The 19117-nt window shown below is 41.4% G+C and overlaps 1 protein-coding gene across 1 annotated transcript; it reads left to right on the top strand.

The window, feature by feature from the left end:
• Positions 1-1995: 1995 nt before the first annotated feature.
• LOC130931363 (neutral alpha-glucosidase C-like) lies at positions 1996-16818 on the top strand. The gene is made up of 23 exons (XM_057860108.1): positions 1996-2024; positions 2386-2448; positions 2956-3058; positions 4239-4366; positions 4455-4634; positions 4732-4753; positions 4832-4892; positions 7156-7252; positions 8283-8454; positions 11854-11977; positions 12085-12320; positions 12931-13137; positions 13374-13517; positions 13660-13756; positions 13815-13916; positions 14026-14200; positions 14279-14347; positions 14418-14482; positions 14562-14638; positions 14704-14778; positions 16121-16234; positions 16312-16424; positions 16498-16818. Exons 1-23 carry the CDS (start codon positions 1996-1998, stop codon positions 16712-16714), a joined length of 2670 nt encoding a protein of 889 aa, XP_057716091.1. The 3' UTR covers positions 16715-16818.
• The last annotated feature ends 2299 nt before the right edge of the window (positions 16819-19117 follow it).

Raw genomic sequence — 19117 nt, 5'->3', positions numbered from 1 at the left:
AGGCTGCCCTTTGTCACCGATTCTGTTCATAACTTTTATGGACAGAATTTCTAGGCGCAGCCGAAGCGTTGAGGGGGTCCGGTTTGGTGACCTTAGCACTGAATCTCGGCTTTTTGCAGATGATGTGGTGCTGTTGGCTTCATCAAGCTGTGACCTCCAACTCTCACTGGAACTGTTCGCGGCCGAGTGTGAAGCGGTTGGGATGAAGATCAGCACCTCCAAATCCAAGACCATAGTCCTCAGTCGGAAAAGGGTGGAGTGCCCTCTCTGGGTCGGGGATGAGATCCTGCCCCAAGTGAAGGAGTTCAAGTATCTTGGGGTCTTGTTCACGAGTGAGGGTAGGAGGGAGCGAGAGATCTACAGGCGGCACCATTACTGCAGACGCTGCACCGGTCCATAGTGGTGAAGAAGGAGCTGAGCCGAAAGGCAAAGCTCTCGATTTACCAGTCGATCTACGTTCCTACTCTCACCTATGGTCACGAGCTGTGGGTCGTGACCGAAAGAACAAGATCCCAGATACAAGCAGCCGAGATGAGTTTACTTCGCAGGGTGTCCGGGCTCTCCCTTAGAGATAGGGTGAGAAGCTCGGTCATCCAGGAGGGATTCAGCGTTGAGCCGCTACTCCTCAGCGTTGAGAGGAGCCAGCTGAGGTGGCTCGGGCATCTGGTTTGGATGCCTCCTGGACGCCTCTCCGGAGAGGTGTTCCGGGGATGTCCCACCGGCGGGAGGCCCCGGGAACGACCCAGGACACGCTGGAGAGACTATGTCTCTCGGCTGGCCTGGGAACGCCTTGGGATCCTGCCGGAGGAGCTGGTTGAAGTGGCTGGGGAGAGGGAAGTCTGGGCATCCCTGTTAAAGCTGCTGCTCCCACGACCCGACCCCGGAGCAAGCGGAAGATAATGGATGGATGGATGGATGGATGGATGGATGGATGACTTTAACGAGATATTATCACGTACTTACCTTGTTTCGATCCAAAAACTCCATGTAGCATGTATCACCGAGTGTCAAGACTGGCCGCAGCCGGATTTTGAGATTTTATGGGTGAAACATAGTAATATAACAAGGGTCGCGATGCAGAAATCGCAGACATCAAGGAGTGGTCAAGATTTTCTTTGTCATACAGTATATTTACCTTTTTAAACTTTGTTTTTCAATTTTTCTTTGTTTGGATCGATCATTTATCATCTAACATTTCGGAGCAAATGCGACAGTAACAAAAAAAATACAATTAAGATATAGATATAAGGTAGACTTGCCGTGACTTTTTTACAGACACCCTTTTTTTCATTGTGACGTAATTTGTTTAAAAGTTTTAAGTATGAGAGTGAATCATTTTTTAAAGTCATTTCTTTTTTCTTTTTTTTAAGAAAAATTAGACCTCAATTAATGATTCTAAGCTAATAATCACAGACATTTTGAATAATAAATATAATTAATTACCTTCGTTTTATGGCTGGGTTGAAACAAAAGCGGTTGCGCGACGTCTGTAAACGGGAGTTTCCAGGATAAAACGGACAAATTAAAAATAGTTCGGGGGCTTAATGAATCATGAATCTGCTATGGCAGCATACAGACATATTGTTCTGTCAAACACACCAGGTATTTTGGCTTAAAATACAGCAGTTTCTCTTAAAGAGGAGTGCAAGAGCAGAAACTGCTTTTTCAGTCTTGTCTGTTTTCCGCCATATATATAATAAAAAAAAGAATATGCGCATACTTTTGTTGTTTGCCGTGCATGAAAGGGTAAAAAAAATCAATTCTGATCACAAGACATCTAAATGATGCAAATTATTATTTTAAATATACACCGGAACTGTCTCGTTTCAAGAAAGACGTCAGTTTATTGTGTTGACTTAACACTGTCAAAGCTCCTACTATAAAAAAGACACATGAAATTTGAGATATTAATATCTTAGCAGACATCGTTGAACTGGCTTTTTTTCTTGGACTTGTTTCACCTTCTCCTCCTTTTTTTTCTCTTCTGTGCTCAACATGATGGACGTAAAACAACCTAATCCCAGGTATCATTTAGACCTTTTACTTTTAATAACACTTTAAATTTATAACCAGCGTTTTGCATCATATACTATTCAGCACTGCACAGAAAAATAGAAAAACGCATTTGATGCCTATAAAAAAGGACTAAACACTCACCTTTTTAAAAAACCTTACTCTAGCTAATTTTATTTGACTGTCTTATTTTTATCTGATTTGTATCTGATTTTATCTGTGCTTCTGTCTGTTTTTGCTTTTACTCTTTTATTCTTAGTCTTTTTTTTTTTTTTGGTAATGTGCACTTTGAGATTTGTTTTTCAAATGTAAAGTGCGTTATAAATAAAATGTATCATTATTATCATTAAAAACATTGTTTTTGTTCCACAGTGGTGTGCCTAGCTGTGATAATAAGCATAAGTTTATGAAAAGTCATCAGGTTGGTTTTTACAGGTGAGTCACATCATCATGAGGCTTTTACTAAATATTTAGTTTTTTACTTTATGTCTACATTTTTACAAAATATCAGTATATAAATTTTTGAAATTACAATTTTTTAAAAGTTTTGTTCCATTTAACTTAGCTGAATATTATATTTACAGTATTTCTATCTCTCTGTACTGTAAAAGGGCACAGAGCTTTTGTCAGTACACAATTTCCTGATGCACCTCTTTCACAAGTACTTCTAGGTTATTCAAATCAATGTATGTTTCAAGTTTTTTACCAGAAGAATGTGCATGTTCTATGTTTCAGTACAGTTTTGTATTGAAATTCAATGCCTGTGCCCTTGATTTTATTCTGTCAACTGCCAAAATCCAATCAAATGAGAAAATGTATCCTTTTGTGACAGCTATTGAGATATGAATAAATCAAGATTACTTAAAACATAAGCCTCTAATCAATTATTTTTAATTGAGTGCTATCTGTAGTGCATAAATATATTCATTTGTTTTTCCAAAGGCGGCAGACCCAAGGTCCCAAAATGCAGTACCAAGCCATTTTAGATACACTCGTCCTCACTGAAAAAGGAGCATGCTTTGAGTTGCTGGAACCAAACAAACAGGTATTAAGTAGAGATGGTCCGATCACGTCATTTTCAAAGTATCGGAATCGGCAAAAAAATATCGGTCATGCCTTTTTTTAATTTTTTTTTTTTTTTTAATTAAATACATCGTTTTCCAATTATATAAAGCGTTACAGACATAATATGTTACACTCATTCAGAGTCTTTAGTTTAGGGTTGAGGTAGGGTTATCAAATTTATCCCGATAACGGCTGTAATTCATTTTGTAAAAAATGTATCACGTTAAAATATTTAACGCAATTAGTGCATGCGCTGCACGAGCCACTCACGCATTGTCGCGCTCAATCTGCAATGGCGCCGTTTTACCTATATAGAGTGATAAAAGGCAGCGCACAATGAGTAGAGTGAATTTTAGCATCCTTTGGAGCCTTGTTTTAATTGGCTAAAGCTTTGCAATCCCTCTTCCCTATGATTAGAAATATCATGTCAAGCAATGTGGGGAAGCAAGGTAGCAATTGATCTTTATCTTAACACCTTATGTTATTTCCCGACGCAGAGAAGATATATCAATTGGTACCACTACGCACAGTCATGGTTCCGCTTCCCATCATGCATTTGGGCATGGCCACAGTATCATTTACTGAAAGCTCAACAAATACACTAGACGGCAATATTTAGTCACAATATAAAAAGTCACAAGTCTTTCTATCCGTGGATCCCTCTCACAGAAAGAATGTTAATAATGTAAATGCCATCTTGAGGATTTATTGTCATAATAAACAAATACAATACTTATGTACAGTATGTTGAATGTATATATTCATCCGAGTTTTATTCATTTTTTTCTTAATGCATTGCCAAAATGTATATGATCGGAAAAAATTATCGGGAATGATTGGAATTGAATCGGGAGCAAAAAAAGCAGTCGGATCGGGAAATATCAGGATCGGCAGATAATCAAACTAAAACGATCGGATCGGGAGCAAAAAAACATGATCGGAACAACCCTAGTATTAAGTCCAGCATCAACAAAAAGACCAAACGTGAACTACTGAATCAAAAAATGGAGTGTCCTGAAGAAACCTTTGAACCTAATGTTGCATCTGTATGATGTGCGTTGATGCAAAAACTCCTATTTGCTCAGGGTGCGTCAACGCTATGTTAACAAGTCACCTGGATGTGGACCAAAAGACAATTTTACAGCTTGCTTTTTTCCCAGAACATGCTGTACGTGAGTGTTTCACCATGCAAAAATGACACGGTGAGGATCGTCATTGATGAATTGAAGCCCATCAAACCACGCTACAGGGTGCCGGATGTACTAACCCAGGAGCCAAAGTGTGAAATGTGAGAAAACTGATCGAAATTCTAAAAGCGTGAATCAAGAAACATAACAGTTGCTCTTTTCTCTTATTATGCACATCTTTAACCTCAGGGTGAGACTGGAAGAGCGGCAGGCAGACTCAGTGACGCTTTCTTGGACATCAGGGCTCTACAGGTGCCGCGTGTGGCAGTTACCTTTCCGCCTGGAGCTACTGTGCGACGACCAAGCAGTAGTGACATTCAATGCTCAGAGCAAACTGTGGTTCGAGACACTGCGGGAACGTCCCCAGGAGTGAGCTTCATGTTTGCCAGACAGTAAATTCTCAGTAATTAAAATTTGTTTAAAAGAACACTAACAGACAGGTTTGTCTTGGGTGTGTTTTTCTTAGGGCTGAGGGAGACACAAGTGAGGTCAGAGGAAGACATGGCACTCTTAGAATTGTAATTTTTTTTTAGTCTTTCATGATTATTATCTCCTTTGTCTCTCAGCTGGATAAGGACAACTTGTGGAGAGAGACCTTCAGGGACTTTGTGGACATCAAAGCAAACGGTTGGGATTTATTTAGCACAAATGATAGCAAACTACAGTGACATCATTAAAAACATTAACACATTTTTTTTTTACATTAATGAACCAGTATGACAGATTATAGACGATGAAAGATATCCAATATGGGGCAAGAAAGCTGCGGTTCTAGAGCTGCATGTGGCTCATTTAATCCTTCAGCTGTGAATTTAAACATGTTTGTCACTACCAGTGTTGTTAATAACGGCGTTAGAATATAACGGCGTTACTCACGGCGTTATTTTCTTCAGTAGTGAGTAATCTGATTAATTATTTTTCTCATCTTGGCAATGCCGTTACCGTTACTGAGGCGGGAAAGGCTTGCATTACTATGCGTTGCTATATTGGTTGAATGACGCGATAAAAGTCTGAGGGAGACAGACTCACCGAGACGACAGAGCAGAGCAGGAGTGGGGAGGAGGCAAAAAAGTTGTGACCCCGAGCAAACGCGATGCTAGGTGGCTCAAATAATACCTGACTGTAGCCGATAGCCAACAAACTACACCCACATGATATGGTAGATATGGTAGATATCACACATATAGAACTAGATGCGAAATGGCAGACACGGGGGCGTTAACAACATGTACAGTATAGGAATTAGATGCGTTAGTAAACAGCCGCCATCTTAAAGCAGTAGACTTCTTAGTAAGGCTCTGTTGTAGAGAACCTTCCTATCGAACCTAAGTAACTTTTTATCTAAAATACTCCTAAATCGGCAAAATCTTAATTTGAATCTATCTTTAAATGATGAAACAGTTTTAAAACTTCCACATGTCAAAAGTAGACCGAAGGGAAGTAATGCAATAATTGGAGCAATTTTAACAACTTTTAACGGTTGATTCAGGGTAAAGAATTGGGCTAGGGCCAATTGTCCCAAAAACCTTTTACTCTTCACATAGTGTGACCTAAGTTTTTTTTTTTTTTTTTTTTAAGGAAAAAAAAAACAAAACGTGAAAATTATCACCAGTTACTTTCCCAAGTAACTAATTACTCTTACACTCAGGTAACTGAGTTACTAACGCAATTACTTTTTGGGAGAAGTAATTTGTAACTATAATTAATTACTTTTTTAAAGTAAGATTGACAACACTGGTTATTAATAACGGCGTTAGAATATAACGGCGTTACTAACGGCGTTATTTTCTTCAGTAGTGAGTAATCTAATTAATTACTTTTCTCATTTTGGCAACGCCGTTACCGTTACTGAGGCGGGAAAGGCGTGCGTAACTGCGTTGCGATGTTGGTTTAATGACGCGATAAAAGTCTGAAAAAGACGGACGCACGGAGACGAGAGAGCAGAGCAGGAGTGGGGGGGGCAAGGGAGTGTGACGCCGTTGCAAACGCGATGCTACTATGCTAGGTGGCTCCAATAATACCTGACTGAAGCCGGTAACCTAAAAACTACGCCCACATGATGCTTCGGTAGATATCATATATATACAGAACTAGATGCAATTGACAGACACGGCGGCATTAGCAACAAGTATAAAAAAGAACTAGATGCGTTAGTAAACAGCCACCATCTTAAAGCAGTAGACTTCTCAAGAAAGCTCTGTTGTAGAGAACCTTCCTAGCGAACCTAAGTAACTTTTTATCTAAAATACTCCTAAATCGGCAAAACTTAACTTAAATCTATCTTTAAATGATAAAACAGTTTTAAAACTTACACATGTCAAATAGACAGAAGGGAACTAATGCAATAACGGGAGCAATTTTAACAACTTTAACGGTTGATTCACAACATTAAATGACTTCCACACATAGCAAAGGTTACTATCTAGTTATCGCAATATCCGCAATACCCCTGTGTCTAGTTAAGTTTAGAGTAAAGAATTGGGCTAGGGCCAATTGTCCCAAAAACCCTTTAAACTTCACATTGTGGGACCTGTTTTTTTTTTTTTTTTTTTTTGGAGAAAAAAAAAAAAACATGAAAATTATCACCAGTTACTTTGCCAAGTAACTAATTACTCTTACATTCAGGTAACTGAGTTACTAACGTGATTACTTTTTGAGAGAAGTAATTTGTAACTGTAATTAATTACTTTTTTAAAGTAAGATTAACAACACTGGTCACTACATAGACGTCCAATCCATTTGAACTGCGAGTTTCAGCCTTAATGGGTTGGATGTCTTTTCCCTTGTATGGCACCCAACGAGTTAATTGCAGCACATTGCCAAAGTCTGTAAATTAGTGTCTTGTGTAATGGAAGGAGCAACATCTGCTGTTTTGTGTTTTACCTAATAGGGCCCACTAGCATTGGCGCTGATTTGCGTCTCCACGGATTCCAAGATGTGTTCGGCATCCCAGAACATTCCGACAGTCTCCGTCTGGCAGACACAAGGTCTGAGACAGCCAGAAATTCTAAACCAGGGGTGTCTAAACTTTTTGCAAAGGGGGCCAAATTTGGTGTGGTAAAAATGTGGGGGGCCAACATTGGCTGACGTCCTTTACATAGAACAATTCTGTGTGTCACGTTTGCTTTATTTATTTTTTTTTAAATTAATAATTTCAAAATCTCGTAACTAGCCTTTGTGGCGTTCTCTTTCGACCGTCGGGCTCTTGTGAAATACTGCTGCTGTAAAATTAATCTAGCTTCAGGTTGCTTCAATTTCTCGCTACGTATCTTCCCTGTAATCTTGTCGTACATGTAGCGTGTCTTGTTTGGTAATATCGCCACACATTGATGAACTCTTTAAAAACAGCGACTATGTCTCTGCAAATGAGGTAGACACCGTTGTTGCGCATTTTAGTGAAGAAATAGAACAATTTCCACCTATCCTTGAAACCTCGGCCGTCGCAGTCAACTTTCTTTTTCATGTTGATTGTCGCCGTTTTAGAAAATATGGAGTAAAGGGTCAAACGGGGTAATGTTGCTTAGAGTGCTTTGAGTGTTTAGTGGGTAAATTAGGAGCAGCATTTAGTGTGTAAGCTACTTCATGTGCTGGTAGCAGTACTGCTGACCAATTTATGAAGTCTGTGTGCGGGCCAGACATTATTGATTTTATGATAGAGGCTGGGGGCCGGATTAAATTTGACCACGGGCCGCATTTGGCCCCCGGGCCGGACTTTGGACAAGTCTGTTCTGAACACTTAAATTTGATGACTTTGCCGAGAGTGACCCGAAATAAACAAAAATAATAATAATCAGAAATGTTGGAGTACGCTGATGCTGTTCTGGGTCACATTTGATTAGGGTCTGCTAAAGGATTTTGAAGAGTGTGCGTTAAGGAATCTTAAAACCGTGAAAATGTAAATAGCACGTGATTGTATTATTTTTGCACCAATGGTACCATTGTTCAAGAGGACTTTGAAGCTGTGTCATGATTAACTGCAACGATCTTACAATGTTCATGCCTTGGTGTCCCCCCCAGAGATGACGAACCTTACCGACTGTACAACCTAGATGTGTACGCTTATGAGATCCACAGCCATCTGGGCATATACGGCAGCGTCCCTCTACTGATGGCCCACAAGGAGGACCGAACTCTCGGAGTCTTTTGGCTCAATGCCTCAGACTCGTTTGTACACATCAACTACAGCCAGGTATAGTGATCCTAGTATAGTATAGTGATTCTAGTCTGAAAGGTATGCTTCTGCGGCAGACCTACGTAGTCAAGGCAGACCCGATTTACGACCCTCAGGCGTTGCCTGACGTGCACATCCACAAAATCCTGACTAGGCGTCACCAGAGGCGTCGTGTCCCATTAGGCAAACCAGGCAATTGCCTAGGGCCCCCAGCCAGCAGGGGCCCCCAGAGGGCTAACAGATTTAGCACACGCAGCTTTACTGCACTGTCGCTGCGACAAGTGCGACAGTGACAGCGAAAGCCTTGTGTCTGAGTTCCCTGAAGGGGCCCTTTCACTCGCTCTACACTCCCCCCCTCCCTCACGTGACTCAGAGTGAGAGTGAGCGGCGATTTGGCTTTTTTTTAATCGGAGTACAGTGGGGCAAATAAGTATTTAGTCAATCACCAATTGAAAAGATTAGAGAGGCCTGTAATTGCCAACATGGGTAAACCTCAACCATGAGAGACAGAATATGGAAAAAAACAGAAAATCACATTGTTTGATTTTTAAAGAATTTATTTCCAAATTACAGTGGAAAATAAGTATTTGGTCACCTACAAACAAGCAAGATTTCTGGCTGTCAAAGAGGTCTAACTCCTTCTAACAAGGTCTAACAAGGTCTAACGAGGCTCCACTTGTTACCTGTATTAGTGGCACCTGTTTTAACTCATTATCGGTATAAAAGACACCTGTCCACAATCTCAGTCAGTCACACTCCAAACTCCACTATGACCAAGATCAAAGAGCTTTCGAAGGACACCAGAGACTAAATTGTAGACCTGCACCAGGCTGGGAAGACTGAATCTGCAATAGGTAAAACGCTTGGTGTAAAGAAATCAAAGAAATCAACTGTGGGAGCAATTATTAGAAAATGGAAGACATACAAGACCACTGATAATCTCCCTCGATCTGGGGCTCCATGCAAGATCTCACCCCGTGGCGTCAAAATGATAACAATAACGGTGAGCCATAATCCCAGAACCATACGAGGGGACTTAGTGAATGACCTACAGAGAGCTGGGACCACAGTAACAAAGGCTACTGTCAGTAACACAATGTGCTGCCAGGGACTCCAATCTTGCACTGCCAGACGTGTCCCCCTGCTGAAGAAAGTAAATGTCCAGGCCCGTCTGCGGTTCGCTAGAAAATATTTGGATGATCGAGAAGAGGACTGGGAGAATGTGTTATGGTCAGAGGAAACCAAAATAGAACTTTTTGGTAGAAACACAGGTTCTCGTGTTTGGAGGAGAAAGAATACTGAATTGCATCCGAAGAACACCATACCCACTGTGAACGACAGCCCCAAAACATCACTGCTCTAGAGAAGATCTGCATGGAGGAATGGGCCAAAATACCAGCAACAGTGTGTGAAAAGCTTGTGAAGAGTTACAGAAAATGTTTGGCCTCTGTTATTGCCAACAAAGGGTACATAACAAAGTATTGAGATGAACTTTTGGTATTGACCAAATACTTATTTTCCACCATGATATGCAAATAAATTCTTTAAAAATCAAACTATGTGATTTTTTTTTTTTTCCACATTCTGTCTCTCATGGTTGAGGTTTACCCATGTTGACAATTACAGGCCTCTCTAATATTTTCAAGTGGGAGAACTTGCACAATTAGTGGTTGACTAAATACTTATTTGCCCCACTGTACATCCAAAATGAAGAATGAATGAAGTTATCAAGAGCAACAAAAAAAAGAAAAAAAAAAGCAGAAGAGGAGAAAAGGAAGCAAGACAGAGGTGAGTGTACTATATTACTGTAGTTTTATGTCCAAATGTAGTAGAAGCCGGGCACTTTGAGTGTCCTAAAAAGCGCTCTATGAGACCGAGGCGTTATTATACTTTAATTAAATATGCTATTTGTCCAAGTCCAACTGTCCCCCTTACTTGCACACACTCGAAGCGCCTCATGTTGCTTGTTGCCTGGGGCCCCCGGGGACCCTTGCTACACCTCTGGGCGTCATGTCTATGCGTGGTGACGTGACATAAATGGACTGTGATTAGTCTGCTCAGACTGTTGTTTCCGGTTCAGAGCGAGATCACCGCCATTTTCAAACATTGTTGTGCTACACGCAAAATGGACCAAGTCGATGAGAATATCAACGAAGAGGTCCGCAAGTACGACAACCTCTACAATGCCTCATCAAGACATAAAGATTGTCAAATGGCAAGCAATACGTTGAAGGAGATTGCTGAAAATGCGTGGCTAGAGCTCAGCCAATGCGTAAAAAAATGGAAGAACCTCCGAGACAAGTATGTGTGTGTTCGGAAGCGAATGGCCACATGAAGCAGTCACCCAGCTGGCCAAAAACTGCCAGCTATTTATCACTTTGTCGTATTTTTGAATGGGTGCACTTTATAATTTCTCGTTTGAATATGTTTGCTGTGAGTCTGTGACTTATTTACATTTTACACTTCAAGTATATGAAGAATAAAGCACAGGTTTTGTGTCAAAAGAGTTGTTTTGATGTTTAATTTTCAACAACAGACAGTTCACATACTTGATACATCATCACTGACAGAGAGTGCCTCGGTGCTTTTATGATAACGTATTCACCATCAAGCCTTCCAACGCAGTTTGGGAAGTTCCATAACTGCCAGAAATCTGCTATGGCTTCCCACTGGCTGGTTGTATGACACGGCAAAGAAATCGGACAAAACGCTCAACAACGCAGCTTGCTGGCTTCCACTCGATGCTAGAATTCATAATGTGACTGTGCGGCATCAACAGTCGGACAGACCACTTCCGCAACCGTCTTCTGCATCGCCTGGACCTCAACATTTGCATGACCAACATTTGTTGTTCAATGTTGATGAGCTGAAGATTGTTGCATCTCTGTTGCCATGCTTGTCTAACTGGAAGAAAACTCAAGGAATTCGACAAGAGTCCTCCAAAACCGCACAAACACAACGCAACACCCCTCTAGTGGCTTGCGAGGAATTACAGAACAACGCATGCCCTTGCCACAGAACTATCGAATGCTCATTGATGCCGTAGGATCTACATCAGGGGTGCCCAAGTCTGGTCCTCGAGAGCCCCTATCCAGATTGTTTTCCATGTCTCCCTCCTTTAACACACCTGAATCAAATGATCAGCTAATCAGCAAGCACTGCAGTAGCCTGATATTGATCCTGATTATTAGAGTCAGGTGTGTTGGAGGAGGGAGAAATGGAAAACATGCTCGAGGACTGAATCTGGGCACCTCTGGTCTACATTGTCGCAACACCGTCACCGCAACTCAGAAGCATAACTCAGGCTTAACTCCTAAATCCCAGCCACATGTTAGTCTTAGTACTTTTGGGCATTTTTATAGGTAATCTTAATGAAGTCCTAAGTAATAAGTCTTTCACTTTCTCAACATCTTCCAGGAAGAAGACGGACCGCTACCCCACACAGACGTTCACTGGCTGTCCGAGAGCGGGGTGATAGACTGCATGGTTTTGCTTGGCCCGAGTCCGGCGCAGATGTACCGCCAGTACGCCGAGCTGACTGGTATATGGGTGACACAGTCATTGCCACAACACAGCCAACTGTGCTTGGAATCATTCATTCAGAAAATTAGCCAATGGTCTTGAACAGAGACGGATTTTCCTCTCTAGGGTACCAGACCCTTCCTCCTCTGTTCACCTTGGGCTACCATCATTCACGCTGGGACAAGGACAGCCAAGAGGATGTGGCTGAGGTGGACGCTGGATTCGACCGCCACCATATTCCATACGACGTCATGTGGCTGGACATTGAACACACAGATGAGAAGCGCTTCTTTACTTGGAACCCCAAGCTGTTTCCTGACCCAGCCAAACTACAGTGCTACCTAGAGAAGAAGAACAGGAAGGTCCTTTTTCATAATTCTGTCCTTCTCGCAGTTGGTGGTTCTCATTGATTCCCCCATCCTGATTGAACATTAAACCTAAGTCCATAGTTCTAGTACTCAGTTTTTTATAGAATGTCTCAATTGTTAATCGTATGTGATGTGAAATCTTAGTCTTCTCTATTAACATTAATGTATTTGGATTTATATAGTGCTTTTCTGGACACTCGAAGACACTAAACATTGCATTATTTATTCACTTCACGTTAGGTAGAGATAAACTATTACTGTAGAAACAGTAGGCCTGGGGCAGGTTGAAAGAAGCGAGACTGTCAATTTGCGCCTCCGAGCCTTTTGACCACCAACAATCACTGTTTCTCCCATTGCTTTCACAGTCATTGTAGTCTTAAATCGTATCTTCTTCTCAGCCTTTTGTCCTAAATCTTAGTCGGCAGACAAAAAAATCTTGTCATAGACAGGTATTCCAATTTTGCTTTGTTGTAGTCTGAGATTCTCAAATCTGGAAGCATTTCTGCGTGCGCTACGAAACTCCAGCCCGGTGTCATAAGTTACATTCCTTATTCATGGTTTGTCCTTTTTTCTGTAGTCCTTTGTCCTTTTTTTCTTGTTTCAGTTGGTGGTTATCGTTGATCCCCCTATCATGGTTGATCCTGATTGGTCGTTGTACCAAGAGGGTCGAGGAGGAGAGCATTTTATAATGGACAGGGAGGGGCAGATATACCAGGGAAAATGCTGGCCGGGCAATTCACATTTCCCGGACTTCAGCAGTCCTCACACCCGGGCCTGGTATGCCAAGTGCTTTGCTCTGGATCGATACAAGGTTGGTGTGAAAATATTTTTGACCTTCTCTGATGAAGTGTTGAAGTTGTTGTTTTGGACCCCTTCAAAGTTGTTACACTAATTCAACGTGGCAATTCCTGTTCACCACGTCAAGTTGATAACATCAAGTTAAATCTTTTGATTGGGACAATTAATCCAAAACTAGTTTCCTGGTAAAGATGGTTTACCTAAGAAATTCCTTTCGGAAATTGTTGTGTGATGCAGTTCTCATTGCAGGGCTCAACGCCATCGTTGCACGTGTGGTTGGACTTGAACGAACCTACCGTGTTCTACGGGCCTGAGGAGTCGTTGCCTAAAGACACAGTGCAATTCGGGGGCTGGGAACACCGGGAGTTGCACAACCTGTATGGTTTTTATCAGGTGAGCGGGAAAAAGAATGATAGTACAAAGTAGTATTACTATTCTCCAATTTTAGTTTTTCTACTCCAACACAAAAATGTTCTGTCTTGAACGTTTGTGTTAACTTCGGAAGCTTTTCCATTTTTTTTTTCATCTCGCCTAGCATATGGCAGCAGTAGACGGCTTGAAGACCCGCTCTGGAGGTTCCGAGAGACCTTTTGTTCTGTCCCGCGCATTCTTTGCCGGGACACAGAGACTAGGTATGTTTTTCAAAATAATTTATGGATTCTGTTCCAAAAGTTAACATTTGTCACGCAGGCGCAGTGTGGACGGGCGACAATCTCTCCACTTGGGAGTATCTAAGGATCTCCATCCCCATGTGTCTGTCCATGTGTGTAACAGGCATCTCGTTTTGCGGATGTAAGTCGAAGAAATTCTTACTCCAGTCTGGCCATTTTAGTAGTTAAGACGATTGGAAAATTGAATTGTCGATGGACAATTCGTTGTAATTTGTTCTTTTACCGTACAGCTGACATTGGAGGGTTCTTTCCCGAGCCGAGTCCCGAGTTGCTGGTGCGCTGGTATCAAGCAGCATGCCTGCAACCATTCTTCCGAGGTCACTCGTCAATGAACGCTAAACGGCGGGAGCCCTGGCTATTCGAGGAGGATGTGACCAAAGCCATCCGAAGTGTCATTCAAGAGAGGTACGGTATTCATCGCCCTTTACATTTTTGCATTCACCTCATTAGAAATCAACTAATAAACAGCTCCTTTGTTCTCAGGTATCGCTTGCTACCGTACTGGTACACGCTCTTCTACCGGGCTCACACCAATGGCTTGCCTGTGCTCAGGTTAGTACTGCTGCTCGGTGACGCTTGACTGGAACAACTTGCTACCTACAGAACCGGATTGTATGTTCAGGCCTCTGTGGATTGAATTTCCTCATGATAAGAGCCTCTTCAGCATGGAGCACCAGTACATGCTGGGTGATGCCACGTTTTGCACTTTCTTGCCCACTGCAAACACTTCAGTAACTCCTTCAATTCATGTTAATGTTGAATCCAGGAGAAGCACTTCTGGTGTGTCCAATCACAGAATCCGGTGTAACCAAACTTGAGGTTCTCTTTCCCGGAGCGGGGCAGGTAGTGTAAATATCAATTCAAGAGTTCTCAGTTGTTGAATTTCAGTTTTGGTTCTTGTATTTCAGCTTTGGTATGATGTCAAATCGACAGAGGTTCACCAAGGAGGCATGACTAGCATTTTCCCGGTATCCTTGGACACGGTAAATGTTTTGTTTGGATCTCAGTCTGGTTCTGATGCTTCCCTGGAGAAATATATAGATTAATCAACCAAGAAACTAATCTTTGAACACCAAAGGCTGGTATCAAGACTACCGTATATTTTGAAGGCTGTGTCTCAGTCTCGACTTGCAAAACCTTGGTCTTTTCGTCGCATCAGTCTGGTCGATAGAGTGGACTCGGAATTTTGAGTTTAAAGTAGGGATGTGATGTCCCAATCGCATATTTTTGCACCCGAGTCACCTGATTTTGAGAATCTGCCGATACAGAGTCCCGATCCGATACCGAAAATTTGTTGTTGTTGTTGTTTTTCGTTGAACAAAAGTTCCAAACATTTTACAGTACTGTACTTTTACATTCCTTTCTCTTCTTCCGGGAGTGTTGCGGAGTATTAAACATATATATTTTAGTATGTTTTTGGCAATGCCATTGTATTTGTGGATTATTTAATTTTTTTTATCACAGCTAACTCCAGGCAGAAGGCAGGGTAAACCCTGAACATGTTACCAGTCAGTCACAGGGCACATATAGGCACACAACCATTCACGCACATACCTACGGACAATTTTGAGTGTACAATAGGCATACCATGCACGGTTATTTGGGATGTGAGAGAAAACCAATGCAGGCACGGAAAGAACATGCAAACTCCACAGAGGAAAGCTGGAGCCGCAAACGAACCCAGAACTGTGAGGTGGACGTGCTAACCACTGTCCCAATCATTTTTATACAAGAATAATGTTGAAAAATGCTTGTCTTTATTAATGCTTCATTGAGTGAAGTTTGACGCTCACGCTGCCGAGAACAGCTTCTCGACAACGACTAAGCAATGAATAACACATTTGTGCCTTTGATCGAAGAGCTACCGAGCCTTCACTCGTCAGATCAAAGCTACAAACCTGTCAATCATCATTAACTTTAAGTATCAAACGCCAGCTGCACTGGTGACTAAGAAAAGCAGGAGGAGGGAGGATGAGAGGGTGTCCAAGCATAAATCAGAAAAACACACAAAAAACATATATATTTTTAAACATTTTAAAACCCTATCCTTTTCACACGATTGCAATCCTCTGAAAAATGGCGCGATCGGGGCAATTTCCGATCACGTGATCAGATCTGGATATCCCTAGTTTAAACACCTGTCAAATAATAAATAAATACAGTCTGAACTCATTTACTGTATATCTCCAACCAATTTGAACTGGGATAGATGACACTGAATTATCATGTTTCAGTGCAAGAGACACTGATAGACGTCCAATCCATTATGACTGTTTTAAATGTTAAATGCCTATAGCTATCTATATTTCTGCCTTCCCTCATTAGATTCCGGTGTTCCAGCGAGGTGGTACAATAGTTTGCCGTGCTGTAGCAATTGGGACTTGTACCGCCGATCTTCAGAAGACGCCTCTTGCCCTCACGGTGGCTTTGGACGTTCAAGTGAGGAGGAACAAGACCCTATCAAGGAGATCCTACTAACTTAAAGGTGTTTTCTCACCTCTCTTCCGTCCAATCAGGGTGCCGCCAAAGGTGAGGTTTACATGGACGACGGCCACTCGTTCTCATACCGCGACAAGAAGGAATTCTGCCTGCGCTCTTTCTGCATGCTGGCGGGGCACCTTCAGTGCCGGTGAGTTCTACTGCCTCCTGGTCATGTCACATGACTCATAATGCCATGATACCGCAATGCTGTCGCCTGGCAGAACTAGCGGTGAAGCGGGAATCTACAAGTGCGGCATAGCGGTGCACTCAGTGGACATCTTGGGAATGCGGGGTGAGCCGTCAGAGGTGAAAGTTTACATGGAGGGGAGGGACGAGGGCATCTCGTTGGAGTTCGAATACCACCTGGAACGATGCCATATATGCATCAGCAATTTGGAACTCAGCCTGGATGACGATTGGGATATCCAGATATGTTGACTTCCTGTCACAGTGTACATTCAACCTTAACGGAACAAACAACAATACATTGAAAAACCCAGAATGTCATTTTTGTGATGTGTAATATCAAACAAAAACATAAATAAAAGCCAAAATTTCCATGACGTGGCTGTCCTTAGCGCAGGCACCCATTTTATCAATGCTGGTACTATTTTAGCCAATCAAATGTGCGTAACCCTCGTTTCAACATTAAAAGTCATCATCACATGCACCTGTGTTTGAGTTAATTAGAATATGCGTGGGTATCACTGATGTCATAGCAATGGCTCCACTCATAAGCACTACCATTCCTCAGGTCAAAACATTATTTTCGCCATACCTTCGGTTCCTTCAGGCAAATCATATCACATTTTGTAATTGTCAATGATTGTCAATGATACCGATGATGATGACAATAAAATTCCATAAATAAATACCAAAAGTCTAAGAAAATTGAAACTTAAAAACTGAGCAACTGTTTTTCTCATAAAGATCAATTAAATGTGTTGTTAGCACATTTGGCTACGGTCAGACTGTGTTCTCATTACAGAGTGTGTGCGGTGTTCCCTGGGCGCACCTGCATCCAATTTAATCAGGGGTGTATTTTAACGCATGCGATCCAAATAAGGATTGCCAAGACATTGCTTTGCTGGTCGTCATCGGATGTTTTGTACTCTCAATCTCATCATTCATAGCATTTAGCTAGGTTTGCCCCTGATTTGGTTTGTTCGTATGCTGTCCTCATTTTGGAATTCTCTCCCTTGTTTTTTACCGTGTTGGCTCATTGCCTACTACCTTGGTTTACCCTCGGGTTAGTTTTAGTGATCCCTGTCGACCTGCTGTCACGGAACCGTTTTGTGATCCCTCCTTTTCTCAGTCGTGTGTTTTTGCTGTGCTTAATAAACCTTTAAACACATTCCTTGTTGTTGTCTGCTTTGGGGTTGTTTTCCGCTCTCGCCGATTGTAACCCCCAAATTCCACTTACTTTATGTGCGCTGCGCTGTGCTCTGCTCCGATGCAGACCGCCTGCATGCGGACCGCGATGCCCAATTCATACGTCTCTCATCCGGTCCATACACCCACGGACTCTTTACACGCATGCGAAAAACGGAGGAGAGCATGTGATCAGATCAACACAAAGTTTATTTAAGTGACAATATTTAAAAAAAAAAAAAAAAAAAAAACGTTCTACACACACAAAAGCACACAACAACCCACGGACGCAACCCCCCCCACATCCTGAAAAGTTGGTAGTGTTTTGTCCCTACCGTCCCTATGCGAACCTATGCCCTTGCCTACACACAAATAGAGTGGTAGATCGACACACGATCTCTTCAACATCCGACGTAAAATTTGACTCGCCACTAGTTTCTACATCCGGCTCGAAATACGACGACTTACAACAGCGCCACAGTTTGTTTTCCCACAAGCCGGACGCACTGCGGATTTTCTTGTTAGAGAAATCAACATGGGTTCCAAGAATGTTAGGGCAAGTGGTGAAAAAAGGAAAAAGGTGAGGCTTACCATTGAAATGAAGATGGAAATGATAGAAAAATATGAGCATGGCGTGCGCATCCGTGAACTGACTCAACAATATGGCCGTAGAATGTCTACAATCTTGACGGTCCTCCGACGACCTCTGTTCGCCAGTCTTTATAAGTTGAGGTGACAATTATTATTATTGTAACATCACCAAAGAAATCGCCAGCTTCGTTATTAAAAAAAAAAAAAAAAATTATATATATAGATATATATATTTAGGGAAGGGCAATTTCATTTTTGCAAATGATTTTTTCTTTGATTGAAAATAGTTTTTTTTTTTTTTTTAATTGAAGCAACTTTTTCTGAGATTGGATTCAGACACAAATGTCCTACCCATAATATGGCCCAAACACAAAAATGATTGCTTCAATCAAAGAAAACTGTTTCAATGAAAAATTAAGAGTTCAAATGCAAATTTCTGAGTCTCAAATATTTTTTCGCATTCAAAAACTTTTATTTTCTATGATTGATTTTGTTTTTACTTTTGATTGAAGTGATTTTTCTTTTAAAAATAATTGTTTTGTTTGAAGCAACTTAATTTCTGATTGAATAATAGACACAAATGTCCTGGCCAAAATGTGTTCCCCAAACGCAAAACTACATTACTTCAATCAAAAAAGTTGTTTCAATAAAAAAATAAATAAAAACTTGACTTCAATCAAAATATTTTCAATCAAAGAAAAATTGTTTTCAAATGCTTTTTTTGTTGTTGTTTCAAATAAATTTTTGCATTCAAACACATTTTTTTGATTGAAGTGACTTTTTTTTTTTTTTTTTTTTGAAAATACGGATTTTGATTTAAGCGAGGTTTTTTGGGGGGGGGCGGGGGGTGAATAATAAAGACACAAATCTACCTCCATA

This window comes from Corythoichthys intestinalis, chromosome 15, assembly GCF_030265065.1.
Source record: "Corythoichthys intestinalis isolate RoL2023-P3 chromosome 15, ASM3026506v1, whole genome shotgun sequence".
In the NCBI taxonomy this organism is placed as follows: Eukaryota; Metazoa; Chordata; class Actinopteri; order Syngnathiformes; family Syngnathidae; genus Corythoichthys; species Corythoichthys intestinalis.
The sequence above is the reverse complement of the archived record's forward strand: the minus strand, read 5'-3'. Positions and strand labels throughout refer to the sequence as shown.